Source organism: Diabrotica virgifera, chromosome 3 (assembly GCF_917563875.1).
Source record: "Diabrotica virgifera virgifera chromosome 3, PGI_DIABVI_V3a".
Classification (NCBI taxonomy): Eukaryota; Metazoa; Arthropoda; class Insecta; order Coleoptera; family Chrysomelidae; genus Diabrotica; species Diabrotica virgifera.
Genome location: NC_065445.1, coordinates 245,648,892 through 245,672,291, shown reverse-complemented (window position 1 = coordinate 245,672,291; position 23,400 = coordinate 245,648,892). Strand labels below are relative to the sequence as shown.

Sequence of the window (23,400 nt, the reverse complement as noted above, 5' to 3'; positions counted from 1 at the left end):
AATAGCTTCAGAACAATATTAACCCTCCGTTACTCGCACACGGTGTGGGAGACTGGGCCTGTAAATAAATTCCTGTAACTCTGCTTGTAGTGGGGATTTTGAATGGCTACTTCGTATTCCTCTGCAGTGGTCAATCAACTGTGGGTAAAGTCAGTTCGCAGTGTAAAAAATAGTACTGTTCTTTTGTTATTACGCAACACGGTCCCATACACCGTGTGCGAGTATTTGTGTACCAATTTTTGTGTTTGGATCACACATCGATATTTTTAATTAGTAAGGTAATTTAAGATCTTTTCCTTATTTTCAATGTTTATAGATTAGTTTATTTATATATATAAATATAAATACATAACTTACCCAGAACCATCAGAATGAGGTTTAGGGAGATATGTGGTTTACCAACAGAACAAGTACCAGTCGTAACACCAGGAACTTCAGATCGCTGTGCTGTTTGTGATTGGAAGAAAAATAGAAAAACAAAGTTTTACTGCCAAATATGCTCAAAATATCTGTGTTTGGAACACCATTGTTCCAATGAATGTGACACCATTGTGTATTTCATGTTTTAAAAACGTTAATTAATTTTTATAACTTTTTTTGTTACTACAATTACTCTTTATTTTTAATTTTTTTGTGTATTGAATTAAGATCTAAAGTTCTTAGTAAACAAATTTAACCATATTCAATTTTTTTTTCACTTCCAAAGTTTTTGTATATACATATAAATGGATAACAATGAAAATTATTAAATTTTTGATTAAAGTAATATAATGTGAACACAAACGCATATCTACAAAATTATATGATCATATATTCATTAAATAATTTAATCGTACACAATTTTGCAAAAAAAAATAATTTTAAAACACTGCTGACCCATATTTTTGGACCCGGTCTCCTGCACCGTGCGCGAGTATCCGATCACAAAAAGTTGGCGCAAGTAACGAAAGGTTAATAAAACTTGACCAGCATACTTTCAAATCAAACCAATGTATTTGTTCAATTATTTAAAAATTTTAATAAAATGGTGACGGTCCTACAACACAAGCTTTAACTGAAATTGCCTATGTCTGGAGCAAATGCTGCACGTGGACCCTCTCAACTCCTGATGAAAATCAACTGAGAATATCTAAGTGTAAAATACTAAGTAATAATATTTGGACCAACATACTGCAGCCATGGTTCATGGAGAATTAAAATGAACCATGAGCTGGATGAACTAATGCAGAGTGCAGATATTGTTATATTTGTAAAGTCTCAAAGACTAAACTGGCTTGGTCACTTACAAAAAATGCTAGATAATCGAGCTGTGAAAGTAACCCAGAGATGGAGGCCCCAAGGAAATAGAACAAGAGGAGGGCCCGTAAAAGATGGATAGACGATGTAGAGGGGAATCTTAAAATATCTGATAGGGCAGAATAGAAGAACATTGTTAAGCAGGTCAAGAAGAGCTGAAATAGAATACCTTGATGCATGTTTCGGTTGATAGAACTCCAACCCCGGAGACCCTAGGTATACTATGTATAGTAGTACATACTCTTGTGGTTTACTTACCTCCTGGATTTGTTTGTCTTTCTTTAAATGACTTAAGTTTATGTTCGTCTTGTTTTATTTCAGTTTTTATGGGAATTTCCTTTGAGGTCACATAATCAAATGTATCAGGTATACTTTCTGCTAGGGGTTCATTCTTAATTTCAATTTTACAAATATCGAAAGGACCCTCATCAACAGCATTATAATACATTTCTGCTTGACACGTCTCATCACTAACTTCTTGTTTTACTTCCATTATTTATTGTTTAAACTTTGAATGTGTTTATCAAAAATAATTTAACAAAGTAATTAAAACCAAACGCCAAACACAAACACAGACCAGTAGACCAGTGGACCAGTGCACTCTTCTATGGACCAGTGTCAGGGTTGCCAGATGAAATTTCAGGATATCCCTAGACGGGAGCTTCAATTTCCCCTAGAAATCCCTAAATCGTATTAATTTGACCTAAAAAAGAAGAAATTGACAGATGACAGCTGTCAATTTAATTTATAACCTATTAAACACTATGTTTAATCCACTTTAATCATTGATTAGGTAATGTTTTAATGTTTACTTAGGAATATTTATGTCAGGGAACAATAAATAATGACAATAATAATAATATTTGAACAAAAAGATATTTAATAACAACAAAAAATAGTTTTGTTGTTATTTAATAAATCCCTAGATTTCAAAAAAAATCCCTCCAGCGCTCCAAAAAATCCCTAGATTCGGGGAAAATCCCTAGACATGGTAACCCTGACCAGTGTGCGTCCAGGGCAGGGTTGCCAGATGAAATTTCAGAATATCCCTAGACGGGAGCTTCAATTTCCCCTAGAAATCCCTAAATCGTATTAATTTGACCCAAAAAAGAAGAAATTGACAGATGACAGCTGTCAATTTAATTTATAACCTATTAAACACTATGTTTAATCCACTTTAATCACATAGAGGTATATATTAACATAGAGGGAGCCTACCTTCCGCGCTTCCTGACGACAAGATCTCAGGGACTGGTTTGCTGCATCTCCTTCTAACACATTGTATCGAGAATCTATAATGACATTCAGTGTGAATATAGGCACGAAAGAGGAGGACAACTGTAGCAGCTTTACTATGCGTAAGAGTGAAACAGCACTAATCCAAATAAAAAAGATGGTGTCGTCACTTCGCTCTGAATGACACTCTCTCTATGCTAATATTTAACTCTATGTTTAATCATTGATTAGGTAATGTTTTAATGTTTACTTAGGAATATTTATGTCAGGGAACAATAAATAATGACAATAATAATAATATTTGAACAAAAAGATCTTTAATAACAACAAAAAATGGCGCCAGCACAGTTTAATAAATCCCTAGATTTCAAAAAAAATCCCTCCAGAGCTCCAAAACAAAAAATCCCTAGATTCGGGGAAAATCCCTAGACATGGTAACCCTGCGTGAACGACAAACGACAACGAACGAACGAACACGAACACAGATTACAGATTCACAGATAGCGCAGGATTTGTCAAAAGTCATGTTCCACCAATCACAAGGCCGACATCAGCGCCTCTGACTAAATGGAAGGAAAATAAATACGATTACATGTTTTTTATTAGAGTGAGCGGGGCATGAATGCAAACGCAAACCCATAGATAAAGAATATATATTGCGCAAACCAAAACCCCAAAACCAACGGCCAAGGACAACGAAACGAAAACCATAGGACATAGACTAACTAGTAGGAAAACTCATTGAAAAATGACGTTTTCACTTTTTCTTCTTCTCTTCGTTTGATTGGCCATAGCTGCCAGGGCTATCCGGCCAAGATCTGTGAATAAACTTTAAGGTCCGGTCTTTTCACCTCCGAATAACTATTTATTGGGAAGTTTATCCGGCAGATTACATGTAAATCTGTCAAATAAACCTCCGAATAACTTTTATTCGGAGGTGAAAAGACCGGGCCTTAATGTTCAAGAGCCGTACCTAAAGCCGAAATTACACGGTTCAGTTTTACCATTCAATTTGGATGAAGCAACCAAATTGATTCATATATTGAATGTTGCCGTTCAATGGCGTTGAAAGAATCGAACATGCTCAATATTTTCAATTTTAGCGTTCAATCTTCAACACGTTTAACACAAGAATTGCACGATTTACTTTTACAGCGTATTGGGTATTATTGTGGAAGCACATCAATCAACGGTGGAAGGAAGAGCACACGCATCTGTTCTTGGAACGTTTGAAAAAGTATTCACACATATACATGGTGTTTGGTAAAGAATGGGCCATAGCTTAACGTTAGATTCTTGAGCTTAAAATAGGTCGATGATTTAAGCTAACTTACCTTAGTACGAAAGTTGATAATAACCGAAATACAGGGTGTCAAAGTTAAACTTTTATGTTATTTATTTTTGAATATTTCCTGACAGGCATGGGACAAAAATACGAAATTTGGTAGACGGAGGTTTTTTGGGACGAAAAATCGAAATTCGCTACCAAAAATGATGTATTACCCAGAGGGCGCCACATACGTCTTTCAGCGCTCATTTATTACGTTAATTTTTTATTATCCCCCTCTACGTACTTTTTAAATCAAAACTATTATTCTCTTATAATTTTTACTTAAAACAGATATCCTACATTCATCTCGCTAATCTCAACTGTTTTCGAAATAAACGCATTTTAATTCTGCGGTGCAACATAATTTTTGCGTAATATCATTGGAGTTACACCCGAAAAATAAACTATAAATCAAGAAATTGTGCAAGTTCTCATATTTGTCATTGTATCGCAAATCCCATTTAAAAGAATTTGCGACACATTTTTGGAAATTATTATGGTTTTAGCGAGTTTAGCGAGACGAATTTAGTATACCTTTTTTAAGTAAAAATATTAAGAGAATAAAAGTTTTGATTCAAAAAGTATGTATAGAGTGGGGGATAAAAAAATTAAACGTATTAAATGAGCGCTGAAAGACTTATGTGGCGCCCTATGGGTAATACGTCTTTTTGGTGGCGAATTTAGACTTCTCGCCCCAAAAAACGCCCCTCTACCAAATTTCGTGTTGTTATTCCATGCCTGTCAGGAAATATTCAAGAATGAATAAAATAAAAGTTTAAGTTTGACTTTAGTATTTCGAATATTATCAACTTTTGTACTAAGGTAAGTGTATAATTTCGTGGGGCTCAGTGAAGGCTGTTCTTCAGAGAGAATGGAAACACCAAATAGTAATACGAGAATTTATTAATGAGACCTACACCCCGGGAGAACTTTCGAGTACTGACTTGACTTATACGCGTTTCAGTTGAAGACTCTATTTGCTACATATTGAATGTATGAAGGAATGAAGTATTAGAGGCACCTCTGGCCTGGTCGAAGTGATTCTTGAGAATGATTCTAAATGTGTATTCTTTCTCAGCGGTGGCACTTGTATTGGTGTCAAGCCACGCGCTGAGTATATTTACAAATATTGAGAACAAAGAAATATATTTGATCATCAAATTAAATAATGCAATTGCCCGAATTATTGTTTACAATTTAAAATTCGTGAACTAAATTAGAAACCCGTACATGTATTATACCATAACAAATTGGCTCATGTGATATACGGGGTGATAAAAATATACTTTTCAATATCGGATATGAATAATGAATGTTTGATATTGGATAGTAAGTTCACTTTAATCGACCTATTTTAAGCTCAGGAATCTAAGGTTAAGCTATGGCCCATTCTTTACCAAACACCCTATATATAAATCGAATGGTTATAAAAATCGAGATTGTCGTAAAAATGCAATTAAATCGCTAATTGAATATTTGAACAGTAGTGGTGGGTACCTATACAGGGTGATTGAATAGTGGGGTAAAGCTCAATAGATCCGCCATAGTAATAGATAGCAATAAAAGTTAATAACAAAAATTTTAGCCACCTTTGAGCTTCACATTACAAAATTAGTTAGAATGTTACAGGGTGTTTGATAACACAGTGGCAGACCAAACTTATGTTTTTTTAAATGGAACACCCTATATTTTATTTTATATTCGAAATTCCGTTAACTTCTCCATCACAAAAATATAAAGGTTTGTTATATTATACAGGGTATTTACAAAGTTATAACCAATTTTGTATGAAAATCGTAACAAGTTTAACTCTCTGTATAAATAAAAATAAGCACAACAGCAATGGTTTATTAATGCCATATTTTTTTATTTATTGTCAAAATTTTCAAGAATTATTGACATTGCTAATTTTCTTTATAACTAATACAGGGTGAGTCAAAACGCAAGTACATTATTTTCTCAGTAATGTTAAATGGAACACCCTGTATTTTATATCATTATTAAAAAGTAACATTACCGTACTTTAATTTTTATATAACATTTCCTATGTCCAAATTTATTAGTTTTCGAGATATTTTCATTGTTCATAGCAAATTATTTTAGGTGTCTAAATTTATCTAATTTTAAGTAAGCTATGACTGAATTGACAATTGACGATTACTGATTATCAATCCGGTAATCAGTGAAACAATTTAGCAAATAAAGAAATAAAAATAATTTATTAGTAATAAATTTTACAAAAAAAGCACAACCACAACATGCAACATTTTTGAAACAATAAAACTACTTTTTTATGTAAATGTAACAAATAAAGAAAGAAAATTAGTAATAAATTTTACAAAAAAACACACAAACACAAAATACGACATTTTGTGAAAACAATTAAACACTACTTTTGTATGTAAATGTAACAAATAAAGAACGAAAAATAATTTATCAGTTATACATTTTGCAAAAAAAACATGTTTGAAAAATTAGAAGCTACTTTTAATAAAATATTTTTAATATTTAATTACATAAGGTGTTCAAAATTACCTCCTAACACATTTATGCACGCCTAAAAATGATCATTGAATGAGCTACTTACTCTACCAAGCATTTGTAAATTAACGCATCGAAATACACTTTGTATTCTATTTTTCATCTCATCCCTTGTTGTTGGAGGTATTTTATAAACTTCATTATTAACGTAACCCCAAAACAATAAGTCCAGTTTATTAAATTCTGGTGATTTGCGTGGCCACGCTACTGGTCCATTGAAAAATGAAGATATCTCGAAAACTAATAAATTTAGACATAGGGAATGTTATCTAAAAATTAAAGTACGGTAATGGTACTTTTCAATAGTGATATAAAATACAGGGTGTTCCATTTAAAATTACTGAGAAAATAATGTACTTGCGTTTTGACTCACCCTGTATTTGATATAAAGAAAATTAGCAATATAAAGCATTCTTGAAAATTTTGACAATACGTAAAAAATATGGCAATAATAAACCATTGCTGTTTTGCGTATTTTTATTTATACAGGGAGTTGAACTTTTGTTACGATTTTCATATAAAATTGGTTATAAGTTTGTAAATACCCTGTATAACATAACAAACCTTTATATTTTTGTGATGGAGAAGTTAACAGGATTTCGAATAAAAATAAAATATAGGGTGTTCCATTTAAAAAAACATAAGTTTGGTCTGTCACTAGGTTATCGAACACCCTGTAACATTCTAACTAATTTTGTAATATGAATCTCAAAGTTATCTACAATTTTTGTTATTAAGTTTTATTGGTATCTATTACTATAGCGGATATATTGAGCTTTACCCCACTAATCAATCACCCTGTAGATAACCGAAAAAGACATAAAATTGAAAATTAAAAGTATGCCTACTCGTTATACCTGTGAGTTAACAAAAATACAACAATCAACCAAAAACGGCTTCTAATGCTGGCCTTCTTAATACCCATGATCGTACCCACCAACGATGGCATTTCCTTAGCTCCTTTTTAGATAATTCTTTTATGCAACTCCTAAACGCATGACTTCATTCGACGACATCTTTCGAAGAATATGTGTTGAATAGTTCACTTTCCAGATACCTTGTAAATAGCATTGCTTTAATTTCTCTTTCATTTAACCGAAATGTTTCAATTTGGTTGATCCGTGTAATTTCGCCTTAAGGTACATCTGGAACCTCGAAGCTCGTAGTGATGTCTTCCATATTTTACAGATATGTGTTACAAACAAATAAAACATTATGAATTATTAACTTTAGTGATATACCCCCATAAAAAAAACACTAGCACTACGCTGATCTGGGTACAACTGGTTAAACACGACAGTGAAAAAAACAAAATAGAACATGGAAAAAATTTAAGCTTAGTTATTCATTTATTGTTGCAGGAGTCATAAACAAGAAAAATTAAAAAAAATCTAACAATATCTTGTTTTTCACAGAACTAAAAAATCCGCAAAAACACTATTTAATTAGCACCTTAGAGTAGGGAGAATTTTACTCGTCAAGAAAGAATTCATCGTGGAAGAGTAAAATTCTCCCTACTCTAAGATCAGCACACTGGAACATAACTGTATATTATATCTTGTAAAATTACTGCTGTAAAATAGACTGCTTTACTATTAGTCCAGAAAGCCACTGCGCATCCGCTAGGAGAAATATTCTAATTCGGATTTTTTGCACAATCTTACTCAAAAAGGACCCCTTTTAACAAATTTGCATGTTGCCAGGACCAAAAGTTGGTCAAAAATTTTTTAAACGTTTTTTTTTTTGTTTTTTTCCTAAAATTATTTTTTTGCATGGAACAAAATTTTTTTAGGTTTTTTGGATCATTCCAAACAGAAAAGGTCTTTAGTGACTTTTCTCTAAAGTTGATAGTTTTTGACATATAAGCGATTAAAAACTGAAAAATTGCGAAATCGACCTAAAAAACTATGTGAAAAACAACCCCAAATATCTAGGCATCACACTTGATAGAACACTCACCTTCAAAAGCCATCTTACAAACGCAGCCGGTAAACTGAGAACAAGAAATAATATAATAACAAAACTTGCTGGAACAACTTGGGGTGCTTCTGCAGATACTCTTCGGACCTCTGCTCTAGCTTTGGTTTTTTCAGTGGCAGAATATTGTGCACCAGTATGGTTAAATAGTGCACATACAAACAAAATCGATGTCCAACTTAATCAAACCATGAGATTAATCACTGGAACAATAAAATCAACCCCAGTGAGATGGCTGCCTACTTTGAGCAATATTGCCCCACCAGATCTACGCCGTACAGCAGCATTAGTGAGAGAGTATCAGAAAATTGTAGCCAACATACAATTACCAATCCATCAAGACATACCAGACATCTCAAAAGAGCACCAGCGACTGAGGTCTAGAAATCCTCCAATCAGAACTGCCCGAACAATTGGTGATTCCTATGATATACAAAGGCAATGGTCCACAAGATGGATGCCAACAATAGCAGCAGACTATATTCAGATATCCACCCCAACCCAGGGTTTCATCGGATCGGGTCTGCCCCGGCCCACCTGGACGAGGCTTAATCGCATACGTACCGGACATGGTAAATGTGCTGATTCTCTGTTCAAATGGGGTCGTGCAGAAAGTCCACAGTGTGATTGTGGATCGCTTAGACAGACCATAAGTCATTGTGTTTCAGATTGCCTAAATCGGGCCTACCGTGGAAACCTCCAGGACTTTGTGGAATGCTCCCCAGATGCAATTGAATGGCTATGTAAATTGGACATTAATATTTAGATTAATTCATTATGTTTTGGTGTTTGAATAATATATGTGTATATGTGTATATATGTGTGTATATATGTATATATATTATATTTGTGTATTTATCGTACTGAGAAAGTCCATACGCTAAATAAATAAAACTTATTTATATCGCACTAAGTTTACCGCACACCGACACCAATATAACGTGACTATTGTAATTACTTATAATTACAATAAAACTAGCGGTTCGTGTATTTATTTACGACTTTATTATTTATTTATACAAGTTTACTTTACAAACTTTAGCTTAAGACTAAACTCTATTCACAAAAATTATGCCTTATATATACTAGTCGTTATTCTCGATCATTCCGGGCTAAGCCAGCTCTCCGACTATCGTGTGACCTTCCAACAACCGCGCATCGGTTCCACGTATAGCGTGCTTCGATCTAGACTTTTCCCGGCTTACGCCTTGCGGCCGGTGACTCATTGTTTTGCTAAAGTATCAATGAAATTGTGGAATCTGAGAATACGGAAAGTGTAGAAAGTGCGAGTGAAAATCAAGAAGAAGTGAAAAGTAATAAATAGTGATAGTGTTCAAGAATCTAAGCGTTACCCTACGCGTGTTAGAAATAAACCAAAATTGTATGATTTTGTGTTTAGTTTATCTACTTTATTTACTTTTCATGTTGAAGTAGAGTGTTAGAATATACAACATTAAAAGTAAATGTTATTCTATAGTTATGATTTATGTATTGACAGTATACGCTGTGAGCTCGTACGTAGAGGGGATATTCACAAATTCGCGAGCGCCAGTAGTGGCAAGTCTGTAAACGTTTACCGGAAATTTGACATAAATGTCAAAGTGATTAATTTAAAATTAAAATTAAAACCATTAATTATAAAAAATATATTAGTTGGTCAAAGCTGTGGTATATATTTTTACCTTAAATATACTTACGTTTTAAATACTGAATTTAAGTTTTTTTAATGTTCTCCAATATGTAATTATAAATTAATCTTAGCGCCATCTACACGATGATTGTGAAAGTATCTGAAGTAAGAAATTTATATTTTATCAATAGAACGTCAAAATGATTAGCAAAATCTTAAAAAAATCGATTACAATTTAATTACTTTTTTGCGTTGTAAATATTAAGCGATAACAATTAAATAATAAATTTAAAAATTACCGGTGAAAGTTGAATTAGTAATCCGCTAGGAGCGCCACCAGCGAAGCTCAGAGGTATAGACTTCTGAAGTAATGTCAAGAAAAATATAAAATATATTGTCAGTCAATTTCAAGTAAAATGTTTTTCTATTGTCCTGTCCTAATTGAGCGAATTATAATTGTTGATGGTCAGTTCACCTAACTTAACTTATAACAAGTGAATAAAAAAACGTAATGAATTAATGGCCGAGTTTAAACATTATAATGATGTGACGTAACGACCAATGAGGGTGCGTTTTGCGCTGGCTGCTATAATTTGAATTTTCTCTCGATTTCAATCGTCTTTAGGGGCCAAACGAAAGACAAAAACAACTTTTTTTCTTTGATATACCTATATTTTAAATTATAATCTGTTGTGATTTATAGCATTTTTCTCTATTCCACTTGCTTGAATAACTGCTTAAAACAAATTTCACAGTCGTGCGATTTTTCTCAAGTGTCCACTCTAAAATGTGTTTTCAATGAACCTGCCTGAGAAAACTGCTTAAAACAAATTTCATACTTAAGATTTTTCTCCAGTGTGCACTCTCAAATGTTTTTTCAAATTATTTGCTCGACTAATTTGCTTAAAACAAATTTCACACTTGTAAGGTTTTTCCCCAGTGTGCACTCTCAAATGAGATTTCAAAGAGTTTGTGTGCCTAAATTGCTTTAGACAAATTTCACACTTGTAAGGTTTTTCCCCAGTGTGCACTCTCAAATGTTTTTTCAAATGGCTTGCTTCACTAAATTGCTTAAAACAAATTTCACACTTGTAAGATTTCTCTCCAGTGTGCACTTTCAAATGTGCTTTTAAAGTACCTGCTTGATTAAATTGCTTAAAACAAATTTCACACTTGTAAGGTTTTTCTCCAGTGTGCACTCTCAAATGTTTTTTCAAAGCACCCGCTTCACTAAATTGCTTAAAACAAATTTCACACTTATAAGGTTTCTCCCCAGTGTGCACTCTCGAATGTTTTTTCAAATTATTTGCTTGAATAAATTGCTTAAGACAAATTTCACACTTGTGAGGTTTCTCTCCAGTGTGCACTCTCAAATGTGTTTTCAAATGACTTGTCCGATTAAATTGTTTAAAACAAATTTCACACTTATAAGGTTTTTCTTCAGTGTGCACCACCAAATGTTGTTCCAAATTACCTTTCTGAGAAAACTGCTTCAAACAAATCTCACACGTGTACGGTTTTTCTCCAGTGTGCACTCTCATATGTGGTTTCAATGAACCTGCATTAGGAAAATGCTTAAAACAAATTTCACACTTATAAGATCTTTCCCTAGTGTGCACTCTCAAATGCATTTTCAAGACACTTGCGTAACTAAATTGTTTAAAACAAATTTCACACTTATAAGGTTTTGCTTTAGTGTGCACCACCAAATGTTGTTCCAAATTACCTTTCTGAGAAAACTGCTTCAAACAAATCTCACACTTGTAAGGTTTTTCCCCAGTGTGCACTCTCAAATGTATTTTCAAACTTCTTGCTACACTAAACTTCATACAACAAATTTCACACTTGTAAGGTTTTTCTCCAGTGTGTATTCTCAAATGTATCTTCAATTCACTTGCTGTAATACATTGCTTGAAACAAATTTCACACTTGTGAGATTTTTCTACTTTTTCTCCATTTCCGATGTGCACCCTCAAATGCGATTTCAAATTACCTGCTTCATTAAATTTCTTAAAACAAATTTCACACGTGTATGGTTTTTCTCCAGTGTGCACTCTCAAATGCATTTTCAAAACACTTGCGTGACTAAATTGTTTAAAACAAATTTCACACTTATAAGGTTTTGCTTTAGTGTGCACCACCAAATGTTGTTCCAAATTAGCTTTCTGAGAAAACTGCTTCAAACAAATCTCACACTTGTAAGGTTTTTCCCCAGTGTGCACTCTCAAATGTATTTTCAAACTTCTTGCTACACTAAACTTCATACAACAAATTTCACACTTGTAAGGTTTTTCTCCAGTGTGCACTCTCAAATGGGCTTTCAACTGATTTGCTCGATTAAATTGCTTAAAACAAATTTCACACTTATAAGGTTTTATACCAGTGTGCACTCTCAAATGTGTTTTCAATTTACTTCCATCCCTAAACTGCTTGTAGCAAATGTCACATTTGTACGGTCTTTTCCCAGTAACCACTTTCAAATTTTTCGTTGATGTTTTTCCTTCAGCATGTGGATTCATACAAGTTCCTTTGTGAGGTGAATGTTCAGTTGTTGCCTTCTTAATTCCCATCTTGTCTTGGAGAAAATCTAAAAATAAAACTGACTATAATATAAATAAACTGCTCGTCAAAAGTTAGGGATATAGAAAATTATGCTCATTTTCATAGTTGATTTTTTCGTGAACCGATTAACAGATTCCGCTAATTTTTTTATTATTTTAGATTTTTCTTTAGTATTTACACAGTTGTGCAAAGATTTACTCAAACTTCTTTTTTGTACTTAGACCGGGTGGAAGAAAAGAAATGTTTTTCTTATGTTAACTTTATGACACCCTGTAGGGAGGACGAGGTACAAATGTAAGTATACATTGGAATAGTATTGTGCCTTATATTTTATGAATATTTTATTTTTGAATGTACCTGATATCTTGATAAACAAAAAGATCGGTGATTTTACTCTTTAACATGCGTTTTAACTGAAACAAAACTAAATTAACAATAAAAAAATAACAGTTAACAAAACTTTAGGATCAGAAAGGCACATAAGGTAAAGGGTTCTTATTGACACATATAAGAGTTATTTGTCGACCAGGTAAGCGGTGTGCACAGCGCTAACATAAGAGAGACGAGATTGTTTAATGGAGGCTCTGTGACGTTTTGGGGTGGAATTTCCTGAGAATAAGTACGGATTTGGTGTCTACGTGAGGCTCTTTAAATAGCGAGAGGTACATTACATAGATTTTTTTCTTTAAAGCAGCTTTCTATCACAGCTATGCAGTATCATGCTATGCAAGTCCGTCTTGCATGGTACATATTGGTAATATTAACATAAACTTGGTAATACTGAATCTTGAACATATCCATTTATAATCTTAAAAAGAAAACATTCCGCTTCAAATCTTCTATGATGTAGTGAGAAATCGAATTCATAACTCATTGTGGATGTACATAGCATGAACGGCATTGGTTAAGAAGATTTCAGTTAGATGACATAATCAATATAAAATTTATAATTTGAAAACCTTACATTAATATATATTTCTGAAGAAATCCAGGATATAACGTCCGCCTCGGACTAAATTCTGTTTTATACTACTATTTCTTAATTAAAGTATTGACTGTATATGCTTCTTTCCATGAGCATTTTTCAGTGCGTCACAAATGATAGAAAAAAAGGTAAGTCCGTGATAATATACATTTATAACATTTATTCTAACCTGACATTTTAGTTAAACCTGACAGTTGTCAAATTATATTTGCAATTTGGCATAAAAACAAATCAATTGTGTTTATTGCATTTATAAAATGGTATTTTCTTTGATTTGTATAGTCTTATAAGTTGTACAGATTATATTCGTAGATATATTATATAATTCGTAAATAATTTTTTTCGATTATAGCGCCATCTATTGACAACTAGAATAAATGTTACCGACGAAATGTAATCACCGACGTGCGTTTTTTTCTGTCACATACAATTTAATGCGTTAGAAAGAAATCGAAAAACTGTGACGCACTCAAAGATCCATATGAGAAAAAGCATATCATCATATTCGCACCTCCGCTCAAAGAGTGTCATAAGCAAAAAAGCAAAGTTTTGAGAAAACGATGTTTAAAGTTATTCCTAAAATAGTTTGGGTATAATTGAAAAACTATTAAAATTAGAATAACTATTTTAGTCAGCTACAATGGTTTTTGAAGCTCTATAAAATAGCGTAATAAGTACAGTAGAACCCCGATTATTCGGGTGCCGATTATCCGTGCTATGATTTTATATTACTCAAGTTGCATTTTTGAGGTTTTATCAGAATAGCGTCATCGTAAATCACACGACGGAAACTCTATACGCCGAAAGAGAGACTCATAATGGAAGATTTATTTGATTTTTATTTTTGAAGTTATACTTCTTTACGGGCGTAATGACGGTGAAATTTTATATGGGAAAACCTAGCGACCGGGCGCATGCGCATTATAACTTTGTTCTGATTGGATGTTCAAATGACATGACAAAAATTATCCAATATGGCAGCTGTGGCACAGCTGTGGGACTGTGTTTGGTTATAATGTATGCTTGTTGCGTTTTAAAATTTGTAGGAAGAGAAACAACAAACAAAAAGTTAGTTAATGGTTATACTGCCTTTTTAAATAGTTTTCATATTATATTTTTGGACTTATTTACATAGAAGAGATGATTGTTGCATGCCAATGTGAAAGCTCATCAAACTGTGCCTAGTATGAGTGCCGCAGATCTCGCTTATTCAAAGCTAAAGAATCTTTCACTGGTAAGTGTTTTATAAATAGTTGATCAAATTTTGTTATGATATTTGAACATAGCCACTTTGCACGACGCAAGTGATTGCGAAATGTATTAGTCGTTATACGGGCTCCGATACCTACCTTGAACCTACCAAAATACATAAGTAGTATGTAATACTTTTTTTTACATAATTTGATTACCATCAAAATTTATATCAATATTCACCTAATATATTGTCTTCTTACCCTATGTTTTGTTGTATTTTTTCAATTCTAAATCATTTCAATTCAAAATCAAAATAATTTGATTTACATAAGTTAAAAATGTCAAAAGGTTAATCTGTTTAGTTAGACGATCTTCGCACATAATGACAAGCTGCCTCTGTGGTGCAGTTTTAATGCGGGTGAATCCCAATACAACGCAAATACCAGCCGCGTGGTAAGTTGGTTCGAATCCCAATAGAAACTTTTATTTTTTTATTTTTTTTTTATACATTTTATGATTGTAAGTATATTTATTATATAATTTTATTTTCAGAAAATACGTATTTAGTTAAAAATTTTTCCGACAATTAATGTTCAGAAATCATTTGTGGCATTTTTAATGTGTTTGTGTGTGTTTTATTTTTTTATTATTTTAATTTTTGGCACTGTTTTAATAAAAATGTTTGAGAAGTATTAAGTATAAATTAATTTAATATTTAAATAAAATATAAATAAAAAGTATATTAATTTCGTTTATAATCATATAATCATATAATCATATAATAGAAGTATAACTTCTTACGTGCGTACAAAGTACACACACATTCTTTTTTTATTACATTTTTGTTTGAGCTAATGATTCTTTATTAAAATATTATATACAGTATGTCCCTGTAAGTTGTATCCATATGGAAAACTTTTTTATTATTAATTTTACGAAAAAAAGTTATTCTTCATAAAAAGCTCTGCATGGTCCAAAACCTAATATTTAACCATCAAATATCAAATTTTTTAAATATTACACGAGGTATGTCAAAAAGTTTGAATTTCACTCAAGAGTAAAGAGCTTTATTTTTCACAATATTGAAAATTGCTATTATGAAAAGTTGTTTGGAATTAAAAACTATATTCTAGTATGCAATTACATCCTTCTAACTGATTTTTTTTTTTTTTTGAAAAATTATGGATAACTAACAGTGTTTTCAGTTATTTCAATTCAGATAACTCTTTTATTATTAATTTTACGAAAAAAAGTAATTCCTAATAAAAAGTTCTGCATGGTCTAAAACCTAAAATGCAACCGTCTTATGTCAAATTTTATCAATTTTATACGAGGTATGTCAAAAAATATGAATTTCGCTCAAGAGTAAATACGTTTATTTTTCACAATATCGAAAACTGTTATTATGAAAAGTTATTTAGAATTAAAAACTATATTTCAGTATGTAATTACATCCTTCTAATTGAAATATTCTGAACTATAAAGGTGCTTTACTTTTGATCTAAATTATTTTTTTTACATACCTCGTATAAAATTGATAAAATTTGATATAAGATGGTTGTATTTTAGGTTTTAGACCATCCAGAACTTTTTATTAAAAATCACTTTTTTCGTAAAATTAATAATAAAAGAGTTATCAGAATTGAAAGAACTGAAAATAATGTTAGTTATCCATAATTTTTCAAAAAATTTCTTTTTCAATTAGAAGGATGTAATTGCATATTAGAATATAGTTTTAAATTCCAAACAACTTTTCATAATAGCAATTTTCAATATTGTGAAAAATAAAGCTACTTTACTCTTGAGTGAAATTCAAACTTTTTGACATACCTCGTATAATATTTAAAAAATTTGATATTTGATGGTTAAATCTTAGGTTTTGGACCATGCAGAGCTTTTTATGAAGAATAACTTTTTTCGTAAAATTAATAATAAAAAAGTTTTCCATATGGATACAACTTACAGGGACATACTGTATATAAAACTGTAGTAAATATTTACATACGTTTTCTTGTACACACACACACACACACCAGGGTGTGCAAAAAATTAGTGGGTCACGAAGGATAAGAATAAAAATAACCGGGAATAATTGGGAAACGATGGACTACACTTAAAATTTTTCTCCAGTGTGTACTCTCAAATGTTTTTTCAAATGATATGCTTGACTAAATTGCTTGAAACAAATTTCACACTTGAGGTTTTTCCCCAGTGTGCACTCTCAAATGTGTTTTCAAAGAATTTGTTTGACTAAATTGCTTAAAACAAATTTCACACTTGTAAGGTTTTTCTCCAGTGTGCACTCTCAAATGTTTTTTCAAAGTACCCGCTTCACTAAATTGCTTAAAACAAATTTCACACTTGTAAGGTTTTTCTCCAGTGTGCACTCTCAAATGTTTTTTCAACTGACTTGCATGATTAAATTGCTTAAAACAAATTTCACACTTGTGAGTTTTTTCTACTTTTTCTCCATTTCCAATGTGCACCATCAAATGTGATTTCAAATGACTTGCAGTAGCAAACTGCTTAAAACAAATTTCACACTTGTATGGTTTTTCTCCAGTGTGCACTTTCAAATGCCTTTTCAAAACACTTGCCTGACTAAATTGTTTAAAACAAATTTCACACTTATAAGGTTTTTCTTCAGTGTGCACCACCAAATGTTGTTCCAAATTAGCTTTCTGAGAAAACTGCTTCAAACAAATCTCACACTTGTAAGGTTTTTCTCCAGTATGCACTCTCAAATGTCTTTTTAAATGGCCAGCTGTAATAAACTGCTTAAAACAAATTTCACACTTATAAGGATTTTCCCCAGTGTGCACTCTCAAATGTGTTTTCAAACTGCTTTTTATACTAAACTTCATAAAACAAATTTCACACTTGTAAGGTTTTTCTCCAGTGTGTATTCTCAAATGTATTTTCAAATGACTTGCTGTAATACATTGCTTGAAACAAATTTCACACTTATAAGGTTTTTCTCCACTGTGCACTCTCAAATGTCTTTTCAACTGACTTCCATAACTAAACTGCTTGAAACAAATTTCACATTTGTACGGTCTTTTCCCAGTTACCACTTTCATATTTTTCGTTGATGTTTTTCCTTCAGCATGTGGATTCATACAATTTCCTTTGTGAGGTGAATGTTCAGTTGTTGCCTTCTTAATTTCCATCTTGTTGTCTTGGAAAAAATCTAAAAATAAAACTAACTATAACACACTGCGCGTCAGAAAAAACGGGCACCCCACAAAATGGGTCATTTTTGATGTCTCGAATGTACTAAACCTATTGTCCAATTTACGTTGAGTCCACGAGTCTTTACCCTTGCGTCCAGTGCCAGATTTACCACTAGGCCGCGGCCTGGGGCCGCAAGCGAAAGGGGGCCGCAGCGTTTGGTAAAAAAAACTTTTTTGGTAAAAAAATATTTACTAATTGAAACAATTTTTCAAATAGGAGAATGGCCATTCTACTAAACACGTGGTACGATATTTTTTGACATTGAATGTTTTGACAACATTGCAAAAACTGCTACAGACTTTAATGTGACTTGCAACATACAAATGTCTAAGCAATACGCATTTAGCTGAGAGACAACTTTGATTCCTATGAAAAAAGACGAAAAGAGTTGTCTAAAAATGAAACTTATATTCTTGAAATAAAAAGACGCCCGAAAAGAAAAGTTTTCCTTGGCTAAGACAAAGAAGATGAATCCACTGAACCCCACTTTAATGGCAAATAAGACTTAAAGATTAATACATTCAATGTTGTAATTGACACGCTTTATTCAGAATTGAATGAACAGTCGGAAGTTTATTTCATTCTTAATGAAAAATTTGGATTTTTAAACAACTTGTCGTCAGTTTCCAATGAAGAAATCAGGGTAAAAGTTTCTATTTTGACTAAAAAGTATCTCATCGACATCGATGGTGACTTTGGAGAAAAGTGTGTACAGTTCAAAGGCTTTGTTGAAGGTATATTTGATGAAGAAAGAGAACCTCATTACAACAAGATTACCAAGCCTCCGAGGAATACACTTTTGGAGTATCTGAAACTCATTCATGAAAAACAGTTAACAACATTATTTCCGAATATGAAGACGACTTTGTGCATTCTACTATACATGATGACATCTAATGCATCTGGAGAAAGATCGTTCAGCGTGTTGAAAAGAATTAAAAACTACTTGAGGAACTAGACTTCTGACGAAGATTCTAGATTCTCTAGTTTGGTTTCAAATGCTGAGCTTTTTCAAGCCTTAGACTTTAAAAATTTGATTAAAGATTTTGCAGCCAAAAAAGATTGAAAAATGAGTGTTTAAAATTTAGATATGATATTTATTATGAGTATGGAGTGAAGTGAGTGTCAATGTTAATCACTAATACAACTTTGTACAAATTAAGAATTTAAGAACATGACATCGACGTTTTTCAGTATAAGAGAATAATAAATAATGAATTGAACGATCTAGAAGTTTATTTGTTGTATTCTTATGCCTGGTTACACCAACAGATCTTAAGCTTAAGGCGTACATTAAAGAAATATATGCGTTGCACCATTGAGTCCTAGATCAATTTTCAGCTCCACAATGGATTGTCATGTGGATTGCATTGATAAGAATTCAGAATTATGATGCAACGTATGTGACACTTAAATCGGCCCTATCTATAAGCTAAGCTGGGTTTTAAGATGGATCTTAAGATTTGTTGGTGCAACCAGGCATTAATATTTTTATTTTTCAGTACCGTAGCCTATTACTAGTATACACATATGTTCAAAAGTTTGGAATACTGGAATATTTCGCCTTTTTATTGATTTTTATATATAAACTTTTCTGAATAGTTAAACATCATTTTGTTTGAATTCTTAACAATACTAAATAAATCTCAAAACTAGATAAACGATATGCGAAAAAAATTATTTATCCTCTTGGAGTGAAAAACTTAGAAAGTACAACTTACATTTAAAAATAAATTAGTAAGAAAAAAAATAATTTTTAATAAAACTAATAATTAGTATTTCCTCCATTGGCCTGTATGCATGCCTGTAGGCGATTTGGCATGCTGCCGATTAACTGGTCGAGCTGGGCTTGAGGAATTCTCTCCCATTCTTCACGAGCAGCATCTTTTAGTTCGCGAAGTGTAATAGGGGGATTGTTTCACTTTTTGATGCGTGTCTTGATAATATCCCAAGCATGTTCAATAACGTTCTTATTGGGGGAATTCGAGGGCCACTGTAGTGTAGATATTCCTTCTTCTTCCAGAAAATTTTGTACTGCTGCTGTTCGATGAGGAGGAGCGTTGTCATGCATAAATAAAAATTCATCACCTACTGCCCCTCGGAATAGACGTACGACAGGATTTAAAACTTCCTCGATATACCCAGCACCAGTGACAATTCTCTCCAGAACCAGCAGTGGCGTCCGTGTACCACTCATAATACCACCCCGAACCATAATACTGCCACCTTCAAACGGGACACGCGGTTGGGCTGTTTCTAGTCGGGCCTGTCGTCCCGGGGCCCTCCAAACCAGTATTCTTCGCGAATCAGATACCAAGCCAATTTTTGACTTATCAGAAAACATCACGTTATTCCAGTTAGGACCATGTTGCACCATTTCTCTGGCCCATTGCAACCTTACTATTTTGTGTTGGTATGTTAGTTAAGGAACATGTAAGGGTTTTCTACGATACAAATTTACCGCATTTAGCGCGCGTGTTATTGTTTGCTGTGAAATATTCAGTCCTTACAGCCTAGAAATTTCTCTGGATATACCAGTTGTGGATTCCAGCCGATTTCTTCGAGCTATCAATGTTATCTGCCGATCTTGTGCTGCTGTTGTACATCGACTTCTACCACTTCTGGGACGATCCTTGACGTCATTTGTCTCTTGGAATTTTTTTTTTAATTTTAGATACAGCACTCTGAGTAACATCAACAATATTCACGATATCACTTTGACTAAAGCCCTGTTGCAACAAAGCAATTACTCTAGATCTGTCAAAGTGAGATATCACGTTCCTAGGCATTTTTAAACGGCTCAATTCAAATTTAAACACAGACTGAAATAATGCGTAAATACGCTAATCAGTTGGATGTGACCAAAATGGGCAAAATGATACAAAAACGATTCAAAGTTTTTATCATTTTCATGTAAAAACGCTCTAAAATGAATATCAACAACAGTTTTGAAACCGCCCTAAGCGTAGATATATTATTTGTATGTATTCCAAACTTTTGGACATGTGTGTAGTTCATATTATTTTGCTTGTTCTTTTACTTATAATGTCTTTTCAACTCTACTTTTTTAGTCTTTTGTCGTCATCTGTACTTTTCCCTCGAAATGAAACAAATGGAATTTAATTTTAAAAATTAACTACAATACTAAATTTATAATATAATAATTTTAGCAATATTAATAATTTTACAAATAACTGCTGTTTGCTAACATTTTGAATTACATATATATTTTTATCTTCTTCTTAAGGTGCCTTCTCCATTACTGAAGGTTGGCTATAACTACAGCAAATTGCTCTTTATCTTGAGAGGTTCTTAGTATCAAATGTGTGTCCATACCTGTCCAGTCTCTCACGTTCTTCAGCCAGGAGCATTTTCTTCTTCCTGAACCTCTTCTTCTTTCCACTTTCCCTTCCATTATGAGCCGTAAAAAGTTGTATCTTTCTCCTCTGTGAATTATGTCTAGATAACTCGTTTTATGTTTTTTACAATATTTAGGAGTTCTCTCTCAGTCTCTATTCTTCTCAGCACCTCGCTGTTGGTCGCGTGATCTGTCCAAGAGATCTTCAGCATCCTTCGAAAAACCAATATCTCAAAAGCTTCTATAAATATAGAATTCTTTCTATAAATTTGCTTTTTCGAAATTTCTTTAAAAAATATATAAATTGTTGTTAGAGCTGTTTTGGGGTTTTACAAAAATTTGCAAACTAAGATTATTTAATTAGTGAATACATTTCAACCTATTTATGTCCGTATTCAAATACATAGAACATTAGAAGCATTTCTATTCATTTATGTTATACTTTGTTTTACGAAATTTAAAAAGTAAAATTACAATAAAAGTTTTAATTATTACTCTTATTATTAAGTCTTTGTGCTTTAATTACATAATCGTGAAGTTATCGGGGTCCGCTCGGGGTAATTTGGCCTAGGGCCGCAAGTACCCTAAATCCGGCACTGCTTGATGCGATGATAAGTCGGAAATTGAAATTTACTAAACGCAACAGCAAGTGACCGTAGGTAGCTACTGCTCCTATTATGGGTTAAAATTTGAGTTATCAAATACCTATGTGTTTTATCTCGCCAGGTATTAATGACGCATGGGTAAAGACTCCATGGGACTCCATTGTAAGTGATTTTTTCAATATGTTACAGCCTTATTCTTTAACAATATCGCTAAAATATCATTGTTACCCAATCAGGTAAATTGTCATTGTACACCGGGTGGCCCAATCAAACTTTTTTTTTCAAAGTTCGCAACACCCTGTGGAATATTCTAGCATCTATAAAATACTAAAATTAAATCCCATCTGTAGTCTCATATTTTCTTAAAATTGTGTTTTTTGATTTATTGGCGTATGTGGGATAATAAATATAATATTTTTTGTAGAAAAATATACCACAATTGCTAGGTATGATCGTCCGAGTTCAGCTCATGGAGGCACCCTAATTCTTTCTAGAAATAATGATTTTTCTCTGATTACAAAATATGACTTTCTGTTAAATGAAGCCTTCTTTGAGTTTTCCCTAGTTTATAATAAAAATCTTAATCTTTACATTATTTGCATCTATAGATCACCTGACTCCCCTGTGGAACTATTTTTTCAGAACCTGCTAAATTTGTTAGATGACTTGCCTCATAGAAGCAGAAAAATTCTATGCGGGGACTTCAACATTAATTATGATGCTGCTTGTGCTACCCAAATGTCCTTGGTCAACATATTTGAATCATATGGTCTCTCTATGCACGTTAATTCTCCTACAAGGATTACAAAAACTTCATCTACCATAATTGACTATATTGTCTCAGATTTCTCACCCCTTGATGTCTGCTCTACAATTATTAATGCGGGATTATCAGATCATGAAGCAGTATTTACGAAGTTTAACATCTTCAGCAAACCCTCCTCGAAAACCCGACGTTTAGGTAGGATTTTTTCCGCTCGGAATTTTCATAAATTTCAAAATTTATGCTTAACTTCTGAGTGGAATTTTCCTTCTGCGGACGTGGACTATAATTTCAACGATTTTATAGAAAAGATTGTCTCTATCTTCAATAAGGCATTTCCTTTAATTTCAATTAAGCCAAAACATCGCAAACCCTGGGCTACAAAAGGTATTCGCATATCAGCCAAAAATATGCGCTCACTATTGTATATCAAGAAATTTGCTACCAACGTCTCTGTCACTCAATATATCACCAAGTACAGGGTAACCTATCTAAAACTCATCAAATCAGCTAAAAAAGCCTACTATCAAAATCGTATGGAAAGCTCTAAAAGTGTTGCAAAAGAAACTTGGTCCATAATAAACGATCTTCGAAATAGAACTCACGCAGTTCAAACATTTGCCCTTCCAGACCCGGAAAATCTAAACGAATATTTCGTTAATGTGAGTAAAAATATAACTTCTACTATT

At 32.7% G+C, this 23,400-nt stretch overlaps 2 protein-coding genes across 6 annotated transcripts in view; both read right to left on the bottom strand.

Moving 5' to 3' along the window:
• The window catches only part of LOC126881641 (zinc finger protein 227-like), an 84,621-nt gene extending 82,409 nt beyond the window's left edge, over nucleotides 1–2,212 (bottom strand). For all 3 annotated transcript variants that reach the window (XM_050646015.1, XM_050646014.1, XM_050646016.1), the window contains exon 1: nucleotides 1,555–2,212. In XM_050646015.1, coding sequence (XP_050501972.1) covers nucleotides 1,555–1,789 — 235 coding nt within the window. In that variant the 5' untranslated portion in view covers nucleotides 1,790–2,212. The remainder of the gene's footprint in view (nucleotides 1–1,554) is intronic.
• Nucleotides 2,213–9,574: 7,362 nt separating this feature from the next.
• Nucleotides 9,575–23,400, bottom strand: part of LOC126881639 (zinc finger protein 845-like) — a 40,411-nt gene continuing 26,585 nt past the window's right edge. For 2 of the 3 annotated variants that reach the window (XM_050646011.1, XM_050646012.1), the window contains one exon: nucleotides 9,575–12,597. In XM_050646011.1, the coding sequence (XP_050501968.1) occupies nucleotides 10,850–12,597 (1,748 nt within the window). In that variant the 3' untranslated portion in view covers nucleotides 9,575–10,849. Of the gene's footprint in view, nucleotides 12,598–16,712; nucleotides 17,942–23,400 lie in introns of those variants that run through there. The other variant, XM_050646013.1, reaches the window with a different exon arrangement.